Source organism: Triplophysa dalaica, chromosome 11 (assembly GCF_015846415.1).
Source record: "Triplophysa dalaica isolate WHDGS20190420 chromosome 11, ASM1584641v1, whole genome shotgun sequence".
Classification (NCBI taxonomy): Eukaryota; Metazoa; Chordata; class Actinopteri; order Cypriniformes; family Nemacheilidae; genus Triplophysa; species Triplophysa dalaica.
Genome location: NC_079552.1, coordinates 11,199,660 through 11,214,887, shown reverse-complemented (window position 1 = coordinate 11,214,887; position 15,228 = coordinate 11,199,660). Strand labels below are relative to the sequence as shown.

Genomic DNA, 15,228 nt, shown 5'->3' with positions numbered 1-15,228 from the left:
TCTACTATGGTAGTCAATAGGGTCCAAGAACTAAACAAAGAAATGTATACAGATTTAGAACAACTCAATGGTGAGTAAAAGATGACAGAATTTTTTACCATCACTTTATAAACAGCACATGAAAATACAACTTTTTTATGAAAAAAAAACATAAATAGCCTACAAATGTCTTTAAGGCACAGGGCTACTCAGAGGAGAAAATGCAAACTTTATAATGGAAATAACTTTGATCACAATCACAATTGGCACAATGTCTGTGCGTCTCTGCAGCACAGCGTCACACTATTACTTAATGGAGTCATCTCAGGCCAATACCTGACAAGAGTAGTATGTTAAAATATACAATGTGACCAATATTGCAATCTGGTAAGTTTAAATACAAAATGAAAGGTTCAACACCTATGAAAAAAAACTGAAGACTTGCAATACCAATGAATCACAAACAGTTCTCTTTGATACTATAAACAAGTGTACAAAAAAGGTCAAATCCTTTTAAAATATTAATCAAGTATTTAGTGATCTGCGGTTATCGTCCTCCTGTGCACTTAAAGGTGCAGAAAAGGATGTCTCGGTGAAGAGAGCTGTTATTTTTTTCTCTGGGCAGTCATCAGGAAATCCCCGCTGTAGATAAAGAGTGAGAAATACATCTACGTTTATTATCACCAAGGAAATTCAACTGAAGAGTTAATATTTAAGTTCTAATTCAATTACACTTAGTCATGTATTTAGTCACAACAGGGACAGAGGGCACTATATTATATTATAGATTCAAATTATATTAGCAAGTAAAGCTACATCGGTTTTCACTGGGCTCAGTGCAGAGATGAAACATTTTTAATGATTTACCTGAGACCTCCAGACTCCTGGGGTCAGTGAGGCTGTCCATGGCTGACAGAATAGAGGAAAACAGATATTCCGAATGAGTTTCCAGTGTATAAGACTGTCTCTCTATTAACACCAATGTCTCCTCTAGAACTGAGAGGGAAAAATTATTTTGAGAACAACAACATTATAAAAACAATAGACATGTTTTCTTCAACAATAGAAATGTTTAATGTAACTCAAGCACACATCTAAAAAAAAAAGGACACGATTTGTAAAGACTTTCCGTAGATGGGAATGGGATACGACTCGCAGGGTAAACTCATGTATGCATGGCTGCAGTCTGCAAGCAGAGCGTTTCCTGTTTCTCTCAGATGCCACTAAGTATTGTGTTACACTATATAACATCCAAAACTGAAAGGCTGTAGACATTTGCGGAAGCAAACCAAAAACAACAAGGAACAAAAAGGACTTTATAGAGTTTGTGGAAAATTAAAAGACATGCTTCATCCAATTTAAAATTGAATATAGCATTATATTCAAATATTATATTGGAATCCATTAAATACATACTGTATAATCATTTACACTCCATTATTATTGTATAATGTATAATGTACAACATTACTTTGTTGACCTTGCTGTGTCGAAACAGAATGAAGTTTAATTTATACAGACTCTGAATGAGCTCGTAAATGTCAATCTGATCGAGCTTGCCAGGCAAATGAAGTGCGAGGATTACTGTCCAAGCAATGTAAGAAGGACGGATTTGCTGTATTGAAAGAACCTGAAGTTGGAAGAGTGAAAGAGCCATATGTAAGTAGCTAAATGTTTAATGTTTGACAACTGTATTATCATAGAAATGTTAGGGCCGTTTCATTACTATTTGACTACGATTTACGCACAACAATGAGTAAACAACCGATGTCCAATAATGCACAAAACAGTCGCAAACAGCCAGAGGGGGCCCGTTAAAAGTTTTTGCATATGTTTTTTGCATACCTGACTTGCTACGCCACTGCCCTTACACCCTATAATACTAAATAAATTTGGCAGATTTTACACAAACAATGCTAAAAAGACTCACAGGGAGATGCTGAGTTCATGCAATGCAAAAGCATCTCTCCAGTCTGTAGAACATCTGCCGTAAGAGGCTTATGAGCGTTGACTTCTTCCTGAAAACTCTGTGGGAAGATCATGTGACACATTTAATGACTTCTGAAAGACTTTGAACCAAATTCTTATTGTTATATGATGTGAATCTACTTTACCAACCTTGTAGTCAGCCAAGGAGGCTTTGACACTGTCTAATTCGATAGCGGGTGGGGAAAGAATCTCTACCTTCTCTACCACCTTGTACAGCCACTGAATCAGCTTTTCTAAGTTTGAACAAAATGCCTAATGAAAGCAAACAATTCTCATAAATAAGTCTCAGATGCTCACGGTCAGAACAGAGATGTTCAATTGTCTCACCTGTATGTGCTGCATGAGTGACTCCTTGGGCTCCTTTTCATCCTGGTGGTCTATATGAAGATCAGCCATTGATATTCTGCTCAGTTTATCCATGATAGCTTCCACCTCCCTCAGATTGCTCCTGTTCACCTCTTGGTTTACCAGCTGCAGTCTGGCAGCAGTCTCCTTCGACTCTTCTGAATAATCCTCAAACTTGAGATGATCTTCTGAGATTTCTTCATCACCTCCTCCTTGCTTTTCCATTTGAACGGTTGGTGAACTGACCGAAGTATCCTCACTCCCCAAAGATTCCCAGCTGGTGGTGACTGGCTTGCTCATCTGGGCACTGATGTCCCTCAGATGCTGTGAAAGTAAATTCAGTTCTTGTATCTGTTCCGGCAGGCGAAGAAATTCTTCATCCCAATCCTCCTGTGATCCTGGACGGGGAAGGATACATGTTGAACTTATAAATGTGGGGTCAGACCTGAAGGTAGAGAACACACCAGACTTACGGTAATGAACCTTCAGCTTCCTGTCACAGTCTAGACTCAGTTTGTCACCTGACAAACCAGTCTGGTCCAGTGGAGAGTACAAGCTTCTGGATAGGACACCATCTGATGACTTCGAGCGTGATAGTTTGTTTAGACTTTGATCCTGGAGTTCAGTTGACCTTCGGCCTGTTGCTGGACTAGACCTTCCCCGTCGAGTCCCGACCTGGGATGGATCCAAACCGGACAAGATGGAAGAGCTGTAAAAGTGGTCCAACTCAATGCCAGAATCTTGCAAGCGTGAATCAGATCGCAAGAGAGACTCTGGTGAACTCCATGTGTTAGCCATGTTGGGTCTCAGTGGGTATGTATAGTCCAGGAGCGCCTCGTATTCCTTATGAGGATCCCAGCTGGAGGATCTCCGGTCTGGGGAGGGCGGCATAGAATTCGGAATGGCACATGCCCAATAATTGGCCTGATTCGTCGACATATGTCCATGTGGAGAGTTCTTAGTGTGATAATGGAAAGGTCCTGTGTTATGGAGACTATCTTTCCCACGGTCCATCTGAACTGCTCTAGTTTTAACACTTCTCGTGTAAGAAGATGTATGGCTGGATGAGTGGGACATACTTAGAGGAGTGGATATCAACTTTGGCACTGGAGGTACTGCCAGGCTCAAAATAGCAGAAGGGGGACTGGACAGGCTGTGTTCGTTGGATGAAGTGTTAAAGATAGCCTCCTCGTCACTTGACCAATGCCTGAGGTCCGATATACTCATGGAGGTATCCAGGTCTTCCCTGGACATTTGTGGAGAGAATGTATAAGAATCAGCTTCGAAGGTTTTGAATGACTGTTTGACTGGGCTGTTTTCCTTTGCTTTTGGATATTCTGCTTTGTGGCTGATATGAGGTTCCTGAAAAAGGATAATAATAACTACTTTATATAAAGAACTTAGCTGTTTTATTTAAAACAGTAAGTTTCCACCACCCTCAAATTGAATAAACGGTAAATGCCTCTTAAATGCATTACAAACACAAGATGGCATTACATTCCTCACCTTCTCTGAATCTTCAAATGTGGATGAATTCTTCAGAATGGGCATTTTCAGGCATTGTGTGGAGAAAACCAATGGTTTTCTCATGGTGTAGATGTTTTTATCTGTCATATACCTGGAAACAGGTGCCATAGTGACTGTCTTTTTGTAGCCACCTAGCTCTTTGTCTGGATCTTTGGCCTTATGGACACACGCATGCCTGGACCCCTCTCTCTCCCTGGGACCACTGCGAATGAATTCTGGGATCCTCGACTTCCATCTCCCAAAGCTTGTGTTCTCCATCTGAGAGGAGGTGTCTGATAAGGCCTTGTCAACTCCGAGGGCCATTGCAACACGCCCGATTTCTGTGGTGGCTCATTTGTCCAGAGTGAGAGCTGAAAGGTCAAAACTTTGTGTTAAACGCTGTGTCATTTTCTCCTCAGAGAAGGAAGTTGAGTGTTGTTTATGGTAGAGCTGAAAGCAGAACTCATTCAATGTAATAAGCTTACTTCTCATGTAAATAAGTCATCTGATTAAAGCTGCATGTTCAGGCTTGTCTGAAATCCATGCTGTTTGTTTATCCCTAACTACAAAAGAAGGCACAACATGAGAACCATTATAAATTCATGTAACTTATCATTTCAGTTGTTATGATTCAGTACTATTGTGTGTTGGATTATCCGTTATATATTTTGCAAGGGTGTGTGGACAAAGCATTTTCTTTCATTTCTCTGTGGAATACCAGACTGAACCAACTGTTATTTGATTGGCCGATGCCTCTGGTTTCCATGACAACAGACAGAAAATGGCATATCATGGGTGGGGATCACGTGGGGGCTGGACTCTTTTTCACAGAATCATTTCGGGCTTCATTTACCTTTCATATAATACCTGTTGATGGTCTTTCATGTTTCTAGAAACATGTAGAATTTACAGTGTCAAAAATGCTCTGTGACAAGACTACATCTCAGACAGCTCCCTTAGATAAATGTTAATCACAGCATTAACATACAATTCAATCCAAATGGTTACGTATAATTTGTGTCATAATTTGTTTACATTTAAGACTTTATACAGTATGCAGCAAAAACACGTGTTATACATGGTACTAACTTAACCCTGGCAGGCTACAATGTAACTAGATCAAATCTTAACACAGATTACGGTGCACAGTTCCTATTCACTTACATTCTATTCTATACCATAGAATGGACAGTTACCATGACAACCTGGTCGGCAAACAAATGACCAAATGTGAACATTTACATTTGACTATATCGTAAATTATGCAAAAGTACAAACTTGCGTTGAAAACTACAATCGATAAGAGGCATCAGAAAACAGCATCATTTATCAATTTTGGAAAAAAGACACAAATAATATGGAATAGTGTAATATGTTTCCTTATTCTTATTAGAAGCGGTCCATCATTATCAATAGTAATTGATAATGCAAGGATAATAATACCAAAAGCATTACATGGATATTAAAAAAGATACTAATAAACTAGCAAATATCATGTGTGCTTAGATTTGGGGCATTTTTACCCCACTGTTAAAATGGCGATGACACATTTGAGGAACTAGGCACTGTTGCATACGTAGTAAAGACAGAAGACATGCACTGGAGGAGCAGTCACATGCAGCACACGTTGTAAGAAATGTTTGTATTAACATGTCATCCAACAAACTGTTTAATTTCACACTGTCGACCCCACTTTTTAAATGGCTTTCATGGCTATAATACATCATGCAGACATTTACGTACCGTTTCGTTTAAGTTAAGTCCTTCGGCATCTGGATGAACTACGCACATAAGATCTAGTAATAAAATACGATATAAAAGACCATTGTTGAGAATCCGCAAGCTTGAGGAAACAGTCATAATCAAGGCGGATCAGAGAACGGAGAACGCGGACTGTCACCGCCCTCCAGCCAATAAGAATTCGCATTTCACGCCATTAAAACTGCACGAGGCAAAAGTTCATTCGTGCTGATTTAATGTCAAAATACGCATGTGCAGAATCTTTTTGAATAATTTGCACGTAATTTTAAAAAGATTACTGTCCCACAGCATTTTTTTAGGTACATTATTGGAGACAGCAGCGATGCTTTATCGCTTATTTTTTCAGCGCTTTACATAAAATCAATCTCCAAATATTCTGATTATCGTAGAAATAATTGAACTCACTCCCTTTTGACCAATTTAAATGTTTAATATGTATGTTTTGTGTGCAAATGCCTGCAGGGAAGTAACTAGCTTGCTGCCCTCTTAGCGCCACCTTCAGGAAAACGGGTCCGCTTGAAAACCCAGAGCTCCATACCACACAGTCACTGGTGATTACACATAATGTAAATCAGAGACACAATCATTTATAATTTATTAATTTAATGGCAGACAGTCACAGAAGCACCGGTAACAAGACAAAAACGCATAGACCTAAGAGAGTGGAAAAACAATATGAAAAACACATAAATTACTGGAATAGCTTATTAATTGCTTTTAGAGTCCATGTAAATCATCACATTTGAACCTTTTGGTAACAAAAAATTACAAAAATAAAATGCGATAGAAAATCTAAACAATCAATAAATTAATTTAATTCATGGCTTATTTTATAACGCCTGACGCAGATCAAATTACATTTTAAAATTGTTTTTAAAACTTTTTATAAGTGGTAAAACTTCACTGCCACTGAAAGACTGCTTATCGCCGCACTGACCACTTGGTGTCACTAGAAACCACTTATTTGTCTCTACGGCGCTGTTCTTAAGACAAATATGAATCTGTAAAGAGAAGGAAGATTTACCAGGAAATATTTGACACTTTGATTTTTTTCGTCATCAAGTTCAATTATCAACCGTGACCCTGAGTTGTCTATCACTCTCTGATCATGCCTCTGGTTTCAAATCAGAGAGCATGAACGTATAAAAAACATAAACCACAGATTCTGGATCTGCTCAAAACACAAGCACACATGCACAGTCGTGATACAGTTCTCAATAAATCACACAGTTCCCAAATCGTTCCACAGCTTCATAGGATTTGCTATTAGCAACACAAATATTTACAGCTAATACTTTCCGGTACATCTTTCAAATAGTTAATGTTTCACAGAATCAGTTCAAATATAACAAACAAAGAGAGCAAGAGGTCAGGCTGTGAATGATTTTCATTACAACCCATCTCTGCAACTGACAACCTAAAGAAAATCTTCCCTTTGCATGTAAACTAGGACACATTCCCAAACACAACTGATAACACATTAATTTGGGCACAATTGGTACAATTGCTACAAATCCCATAATTATCTTAAGGGATCCTGTTCTTTTTCAAACTACGTATTTACAACCACACCTCAAACTGACCATTACTGTTCCGCCACACAGACTGGAGTAAACTTTGCACTGAGGTGACATCCCACCCTGGTTTTTAAGAGTGAGAGAGAAATATCAAAGTAGCGTGAGATAACAATAAACACTTTACAGCACAGACTCCACACCATCCTTTACATCGAGCGTTTCCCATGAGGAGTTGTCTCCTCGGTTCTTGTGTGTGACGAGAGGAGAGGTCTCCTCTTCTGCCTTGACATTAGCTACCATCTCCACCTTCACTTCTTGAAGTTCCTGCTCCTCCTGCTGCTTTTGCTTCTTCATCTCTTTCTGATTAATATGGTGAAGAATGCCAGCACCAAGAGCATCTCCTTCCACGTTCACAACAGTGGTGGTGCGGTCCCTAATAACACACAAAAATTGTTAATGCAACAATTGGTAATTTGACAGCAACATGTTTGATCTTTATCTTAAGTACTGAACAGGCCATTTAAGAAGCTTTAAAAGATTTTTCAAAAGCTTTACAAAAAATGATGAAGCAAAGCAGTAATCTTTATATGTATGTGAAAGGATTTGTTACTTATTTAACTTCCACCCTTATCATGAACCTCTTTAGTGAAATGTAAGATGCTCTCTTACACAATCCAGTCTACAGCCAGCATGAGTGACAAGTCATGAGTTGGCAGGCCAATGGCTTCCAGAATGATAGCGATGGTAATGATCCCTCCTGCTGGAATTCCGGCCGCTCCAACACTTGAGGCAGTGGCTGTCACCCTGTGAAGAAGCAAACAAGAATGTAACGTTTTTATTTTATTATCTTGTATAACGTTTTATTTTAGAGAGCACTTATTACATAGACTAATTCCCTGCAGCAAAACAGGTTTGTCAAATAGAGATGACGGATGGAAGTGATGTCTGACAAAGAAATGTTCTCCATTTAAAGGGATAGTTCACCCAAAAACGAAAATTCGGCCATGAATTACTCTCTAGTTGTTCCAAACCTGAATAGATTTCTTTGTTTGGTTGAACACAGAGAAATATATTTGGATGAATGCTTGTAATCAAACAGTTCTTGGTCACCCATTGACTAACATAGCAGGAAAAATGACAATGGTAGTCAAAAGTGCCCCAGAACTGTTTGCTTTCTTTATTTTTCAAAATTTCTTCTTTTGTGTTCAGTAGATCAAAAAAATATAAAGTAATTTTCCTACTATGGTAGTCCAGGGGGTCGAAGAACTGTTTGGTTACAAGCATCCTTTCAAATAACTTTCTCTGTGTTCATCATAATTTATACAGATTGGAACATCTCAAAGGTGAGTAAAAGATGATAGAATTTTTTTGAGTGAACTATCCATTTAACCAAAGTTTGTCTATGAGTGCTTCAGTTCCTCATTCTGTATCGCTCTCTACACGCTCCTCAATAGCATGACCTGTCAGACTGAAGCAAGCTCCAGAGAGTGAGTGTGCATCGCTTGTACATTAAAGGGGGGTAACCGATTTCCGAATTACGCTTTAGACAACTGAGTCGGGCCGAGTACCAAAACAACCTTGTAGCCAATCAGCAGTAAGGTGCACCGTGCACAGGACAGCCATTAGCCGTGCCAAACGCTGACGAAAGGGGTGTGTTTATTTTGGTGATTTGAACATCAAAAACGGCTAAGAGAAATCAGACACCCTGCCTCAGGCTTTAGATACCAAGTACACATCACGTGTACAGAATGTTCACAGTGACTATAAATATTCCTGCTGAAATGCACTCACAGGATTGTGAAGATCTGGCCTGCGTTGAGTTCCACATTGTTAAGCTGAGCGATAAACACAGCCGCAACGCACTGGAAAATTGCAGCTCCATCCATGTTAACTGTGGCTCCGATCGGCAGTATGAATCGGCTGATTCTTTTGTCAACGCCGTTGTTCTCCTCCACACACTTCATCATAGTGGGAAGAGTTGCCGAGCTGCGCAGGTAAAGAAAAGAGCAGAGGACAAAGTTTCAAACAACGCTGTTTGAGATTTAGCAAGACTGAAAATCGAACTAACCAACATGTTCATAAAAATAAATACTTTTTCCTTTGAGAAGTTTCTTTACTATTTATGGCAGCATTTAGAGATATAACCAGTACCTGGAGCAGGTGGCAAAGGCTGTCGTAAAAGGTGTGATGAGTCCGGACAGGAAACTGAAGGGATTTTCACGAGTGAATCCAAAGTAGATAAGTGGTAGTACAATACCACCATGGATGACGTGACCCAAGATAGAGGCAAAAATGTATTTTCCCAAGCTAGTGACCAACAGTACCACATCTTCCATCTCAACAATCTTACTGCCTACAAGGAACATAATGCCAAAAGGCACATACCTGAAGAACAAAGAGAAGAATATAACAAACAGTGTTTGTGTATTGTAGGACTATCACAACGTAAAACAATCAGTGCTGACACGGTAAATTCATTAACTTCATTTACTCTTTATATGAATTCAATTGGATTAAAGATCTTCACTTACCACATGATCCAGGACACCAGTACCATAGTGGCTTCATTGAAGGCGTTGAAAAAACGAATGAGCTCTTCTCCTTCTGTTCCAAGCTTTTTTAAAGCAACTCCAAAAACCATCGCAAAGAGAACAAGGCCTAGAATATTCATTCCCTCTAATTCTGTTCCATAAGGAACCTGCAACCAACCAAAATCATAGTTAGTCGACAAAGTGACTTACAGTTCACAAATGAACAATCATTTGTTATAACATTTTCAAAATATTTGACACAAATAGAAGGAAATACTGTTTCCTGATTTGATTGTGAATGGACAAGTGACTTTCAAAGGACTAAACATGCTGAGGTCAGAGAAAGATGCAGATTAGAAAAGACTATGCAAGCGTTAAATCCCTCTGTTGTTCCAGCCTTTATCAGACATGACTCCTCCCTTGGCACACAGCACTGGTCTTTCTGAAAGCCCTACTTATGCAATTATGTACCTTCAGAGGGCTTCCCCAAATATTTGCTAATGCACCAGAAGATATGAGACATTTCAGCTAAGCCAGGATGTGTTGGAGACCCAACGACTTGTGGGAAGGCTGATTGTATAGTAGATTTAAGTATAAGGCAAATGGTAATAACTAAATCACGTGAATGCTGGATATCTGCACATCCTCATTCTAAAACCCAAATGCTGTGTCTCATGAAAAGAAGAAGTCCAGGAAAGGCTTGCCACCTCCAGTTGCTCGAGTGCACAGTGGTGTAGAAGCAGCTAAACTGGCTGTGTCAACCCTGGCCCCGTGCAAACAAACAGCATGCTCGTTCAAGAATGCCAAACAACCACTATTACGTGTTTTTTGCCAAGCGGCCCGACTCGTTTTACGCATCCATGATAAAAGTGTATGATTAAGATACAGGAAATAGAATGCCCTAATGCCGATACAACAATGATGTCACATTGGGAAGAAATGACGCATCAATACATATGATGGTTTGTGAAATGTGTTAAAGATTATGTACCTTCTGGTAGTTGAGGGTCCCGTTCGTTCCATTTCCGACAAAAACCGTCTTGTAATCTGTGGCATACTGTGAAAAAAGGGATAGAGGTACATCAGCTATAAATTGTGATATCACATCTACAATATAAGGGTTCCTGAACTCTACATTAAACCGTGATGCATTTGCTTATTCATTGAATAAACTGAGTCTGTTTTGTGCATGTCTGGTGCCAAAATACTAACAAAAGACGCATTTACACTGAGACAATGAGAGATCCCCCACAACCCATCTATTCAGCACCCCATCTCCTTAAAATACTCTAATTATATGAGATGGAATACCCAGTGATCCAGAAATTGAAGCTTTGAGTTTATTTCAATGAGAAATAAAGAAACAACCTTGAGTAGGTATGCAACGATTAGTTTTCAAAACCAGTCCACTTTTTAACTGGCTGTTAACATTAATCTTAGGTATTTTTGAGTCTTTAATGGACTGTATCCCAGTAAGTGTCAATAACAATCCCACAGGATATAGAAACATCTGCACGTAATGCCCAATCTCTTTCTACTACTCCAGCCTTTAGGAAAAGCACCTCTTCTTTTTTTCTCATTTTCTTAATGATTCCTGAGTGTCCTGTTTAGTTTGTGTCAGATAGGTTGAGCACATGCTCCAGTATGGGCATGGGAGATGTTGTCTCCCAGCCAACGAGCGAACCTCGTGACCTTTCTTTGAAATAGAGCGTGCTCAATATCGAGCAGTTTCCAGTGTGTTACGGCCCAGTGAAGCAAGCCAGGTTGCCAGGCATCAAGGAATGGAATCATCTCACTATGGTAACAGCATGGTTGCTCAGTTGTGAGAGAGGATGCAAGGTATTTATTGAGCCGGGACAAAAAGGACTAGTCCTGTCTCAATTAGAGATAAAGGGGCTGTTAATGTGAAGGTGGACATCAGAGAAAAGAACACGGATATTCATTCTTTGAATGACTTCTGCTGTGTATGTGTGTTATATGTGTGGTGTTTGAAATACAGAGACAGAAAGACAGAGGCAAAGAAACACTTACTGATCGGAAAGCAGCGGCCACCAGGTTAGATGGAAAAAGGTTTCTAAAAGGAAAAACAAACAAGATAAAAAAGTGATAAAGGCATGTGATGAAATTACTTCTTATCATCACAGACGGTTAACAAGGATGTTCCTTTGGTAAATTCCCACCACTTGGGAGAAATTTGGACAGAATTGGGAAATGTGCAGGAATGTGTTTTCCATTTACTGCATGCTTACAGATAAATGACTTTATCTATTTCACAAATAGGTAGGCTATTTCTTTACTTAGGCTACAGAATAAATAGACTTACTTGAGTAAGACAGATTCTGATCTAAATTATGTTTTAATGGTATTCTTTAACCAAAAAGTTCATTTACATTGTGACGGCAGCAATTAAAACACTAAGAGCAATACACAAACAGGTCAGTGTACTGAACAAAGCAGATATGTTTACTCTAACAGTTATCATGCATGACTTCAGTTCAGTCTCACATGACCTGCTGTAAAAAGAGGATTAATCCAGTGAACACCGAGTGTGAACTCTGAGGCACAAAGGAGAGCATTTTTAGGAAAACCCTTTACATAGTCATGCTTTAAGACTGTATTACATTATTGCATAGAAGAATGTACAATTACAATTAATCCATATATAACATCTCTGGGCTAGTGATGAATAGTTCTGCTGATCTTGCATTTGAATAAATATATTGATCTAAGCTTAAAGTGATAGTTCACCCTAAAATAAAAATAATGTCATAATTTAATCACCCTCTTGTCACTTGTCATAAATTCGTATGACTTTCTTTCTTCCACAAAACACAAAAGAAGATTTTTGGAAGAAAGTTGGTAACCAAACAGCAAAGACACCCATTCATTGTATGGACACAAAACCGATGCAAGTGAATGGTTGCCAGTTACCAACATTCTTCAAAATATCTTCTTTTGTGTTTACACTGAAAGACGTACAGGTTTGAAATGACATGAGGGTGCGTAAATGATGATTCACTATCCCTTTAAATGCTTCAGACACACATTCATTAAACAGCAAAAGTATGCTTTAGGCTACTTAAATGTCAATAATGTATTTGATGTCGCGTGATCTGCTAAACTGTATATTTATAATTGACCACTTTAATATCGCCGGTTATTCATCAGTATTCGCTTACGTATTGCTTGCACACGTACAGTAGCACCTTATGCTGGGAAACTGGATGTAATCTCCCACGCTTTTCACATACAATGGTCGTCCTAATACTATTGTCATAATTAAATAATACCTTGCAAGGTCTAAAAACGAATCCGTTGTCTCTTTGTTGGAGCTCAAGCCTTCAAGCCCAAGGTTGGAGTTGAGCGCTCCCGCTCCGACGCCGGGTTTGATGATGAAAGCGAGCGCGACTCCGATGGATGAGGCAATCAGCGTGGTCACCAAAAAGTAAGCGACGGCGATTCCTCCCAGCTTTCCCAGCGAGCGAGTGTCTAGACTCGCAGCGCCCGAAATTAAACTGCAGACCACTAAAGGAAGGATGATCATCTTGAGCATCCGTAGCAGCATTTCTCCAGGAAAGGCGAAATATGTAATTTGCGCTCGTGTTAGGTGCATGTTCCGGACCATCATTCCGAGCCCGACGCCCACCAGGACCCCCGACACCGTCATTATCACTAAAAGATTTCTTTTTAAAAAGAGCACGAATCGGTCTTTGAAGCTTTTCTTTTCAGATTTAATTGGGATCGTTGGTATCGGGTCTTTGAGACCCGCGTGTCCGTTGATTTCGCTCTTCTTTTCCTCCATGGTCTTTCTTACGCGTCTCACAAGCCGTTTATAACGGGCACCGGTCTCGCATCAACAGCGTGCTCGCAATTGAAGAGAACGACTGACTATCGCTTGTAAAACCAGCCGGCAAAGAGTTATGGGCACTCCACCAGAAGACCAGAAGAGGGAAGACACAGTACGAGCATGCGCACTATCACCTGAAATGATGCAACAAGGCAAAGGGTTGCCAATGTCCGCATCCCCAATTCAATGTGCAATATATAATAGTATTATTTAATTAATACTGTATAATTGACTTTATTATTGATCGTTAATGTAGTGGATTGTTGTTTGCAATGTGTACAATTGCGTTTGTTTTATTGACGTTAATTTGGGAATTTTGGCCTCTTTTTGAAACACAGTATTCAGTACATTTCTTCTTTTTCTCTGTTTTCAGACAATATCCGTAACAAATCACTTTACAAATCAGACTGTCATGTGTGTTTCTCCCAATGCTAAAACAGGATGTGAAACTTTCTCAACTGTCTGTATTTTCTTTTTCCCTGAGACTATTTTGTTACAAAAATAACAGTTCACAGGTGCACAAGGAGCCCGGGAAGCCGAATGCGCTCTTGTCATTACTATGTCACACTATGATACCCCACTGTGAAGGTGCTTTAAATTAAATTTTAGGCCCTATGGTGGTTCCAGTATTACCATGCATGTTATTGCAAACTGAAAGAATAATTTAAAAGATTTAAAAGTATTGCACAGAAAAAGGGTCGACTGTAGGACCAGCGTAAATGATGAGTGAAATCGTAGGTGTCTTGAGAAAATGTAAAGGCTCAAGACACATTTTTATGAATGGTCAACTTCCCCTGGGCCTACTGATCATAGAAAATCTCTTGTGGTACATCCTCATCACTTGGCCTATGACGACACCCCTGTGTAAGATCAAACCACATACTTGAACTCAGCTGTTAGAAAGATGAGCTATGTCTATTTAGAACCTGCTCATACCAGATTTACCTAGTTGTGTTTGCAGTACAAATCTAGCTACACTTACAAAATATATGGGCTCAACATATAAGCCATGTTTGAAATAAAAAAATATATTATTGAAAAATGTATCTTCAATTATTATAAAGGCAAGCATTTTATTCTACTAATTTTTTTTAAATAAAAGACGAGATGAGTATCTAAAATATTGCAGTATCGGTTTCTTATCACACAATCGGATTTGAAGAATACCGTACACCGAGAAATTCCCGTTTTAATTGTCTGACTGTTTTGTGTTGTAACTACGTGATTGCAACAATATTCATAAACCACTAGATGTCAGTATTTTGTCTTGTAAATTGTTTCCGCACAAGAACTTTAAAGGGATAGTTCAGCCAAAAATGAAAATTCAGTCATCATTTAGTCAACCTCGAGTTGTTCCAAATCTGTATACCCGCTTTGTTCTGATGAACATTATGTTCAAACCAATCTTGCCCCCAATTGACTCCCATAATACTTTATTTGTTCTATTGAACAGAAAAGACATTTTGACGAATGTAGGACAGCAAACAGTTCTGGGGCACTTTTGACTACCATTTTATTTTTTCCTAGTAGTCAATGAGGGGCAAAATCATTCCTGGATCTTTATAACTAATAACAGAAGAAAGAGCTGGTTGCTCTTGTATCGCAGATCTCCACCGAGCAATAGCATCCATCACACCTTTCTTAAAACAACTCAAGACATAATAACCAGTTACTATCTGTTTTTATGTCTTTTAAAAAATATATTTCATGTTGCTCATTCTCTCCCTTGTTTACTTCAGCTTTAATCCTCATT

General features: G+C 39.1%; 2 protein-coding genes across 6 annotated transcripts; both read right to left on the bottom strand.

Annotated features, from left to right (window-relative positions):
- Positions 1–191: 191 nt before the first annotated feature.
- On the bottom strand, positions 192–5,705 carry cep68 (centrosomal protein 68). Of its 5 annotated transcripts, XM_056760115.1 has the most exons (9): positions 5,563–5,705; positions 4,305–4,382; positions 3,820–4,190; positions 2,787–3,675; positions 2,296–2,711; positions 2,098–2,220; positions 1,910–2,006; positions 847–975; positions 192–621 (listed from the first exon to the last, which is right to left on the bottom strand). In XM_056760115.1, exons 3-9 carry the CDS (start codon positions 4,141–4,143, stop codon positions 608–610), a joined length of 1,992 nt encoding a protein of 663 aa, XP_056616093.1. In that variant the 5' UTR covers positions 4,144–4,190; positions 4,305–4,382; positions 5,563–5,705; the 3' UTR covers positions 192–607. The 5 variants fall into 5 exon arrangements, 4 of the variants coding, with proteins under 4 accessions (XP_056616093.1, XP_056616091.1, XP_056616094.1 ...); XM_056760113.1 differs by having other exon boundaries at positions 2,296–3,675; XM_056760116.1 differs by having other exon boundaries at positions 847–888; positions 2,296–3,675.
- A 440-nt stretch (positions 5,706–6,145) lies between these two features.
- slc1a4 (solute carrier family 1 member 4) lies at positions 6,146–13,642 on the bottom strand. Its single transcript, XM_056761174.1, has 8 exons — positions 12,919–13,642; positions 11,660–11,702; positions 10,620–10,685; positions 9,629–9,795; positions 9,249–9,482; positions 8,889–9,083; positions 7,767–7,901; positions 6,146–7,530 (listed from the first exon to the last, which is right to left on the bottom strand). Exons 1-8 carry the CDS (start codon positions 13,428–13,430, stop codon positions 7,278–7,280), a joined length of 1,605 nt encoding a protein of 534 aa, XP_056617152.1. The 5' UTR covers positions 13,431–13,642; the 3' UTR covers positions 6,146–7,277.
- Between the last annotated feature and the right edge of the window lie 1,586 nt (positions 13,643–15,228).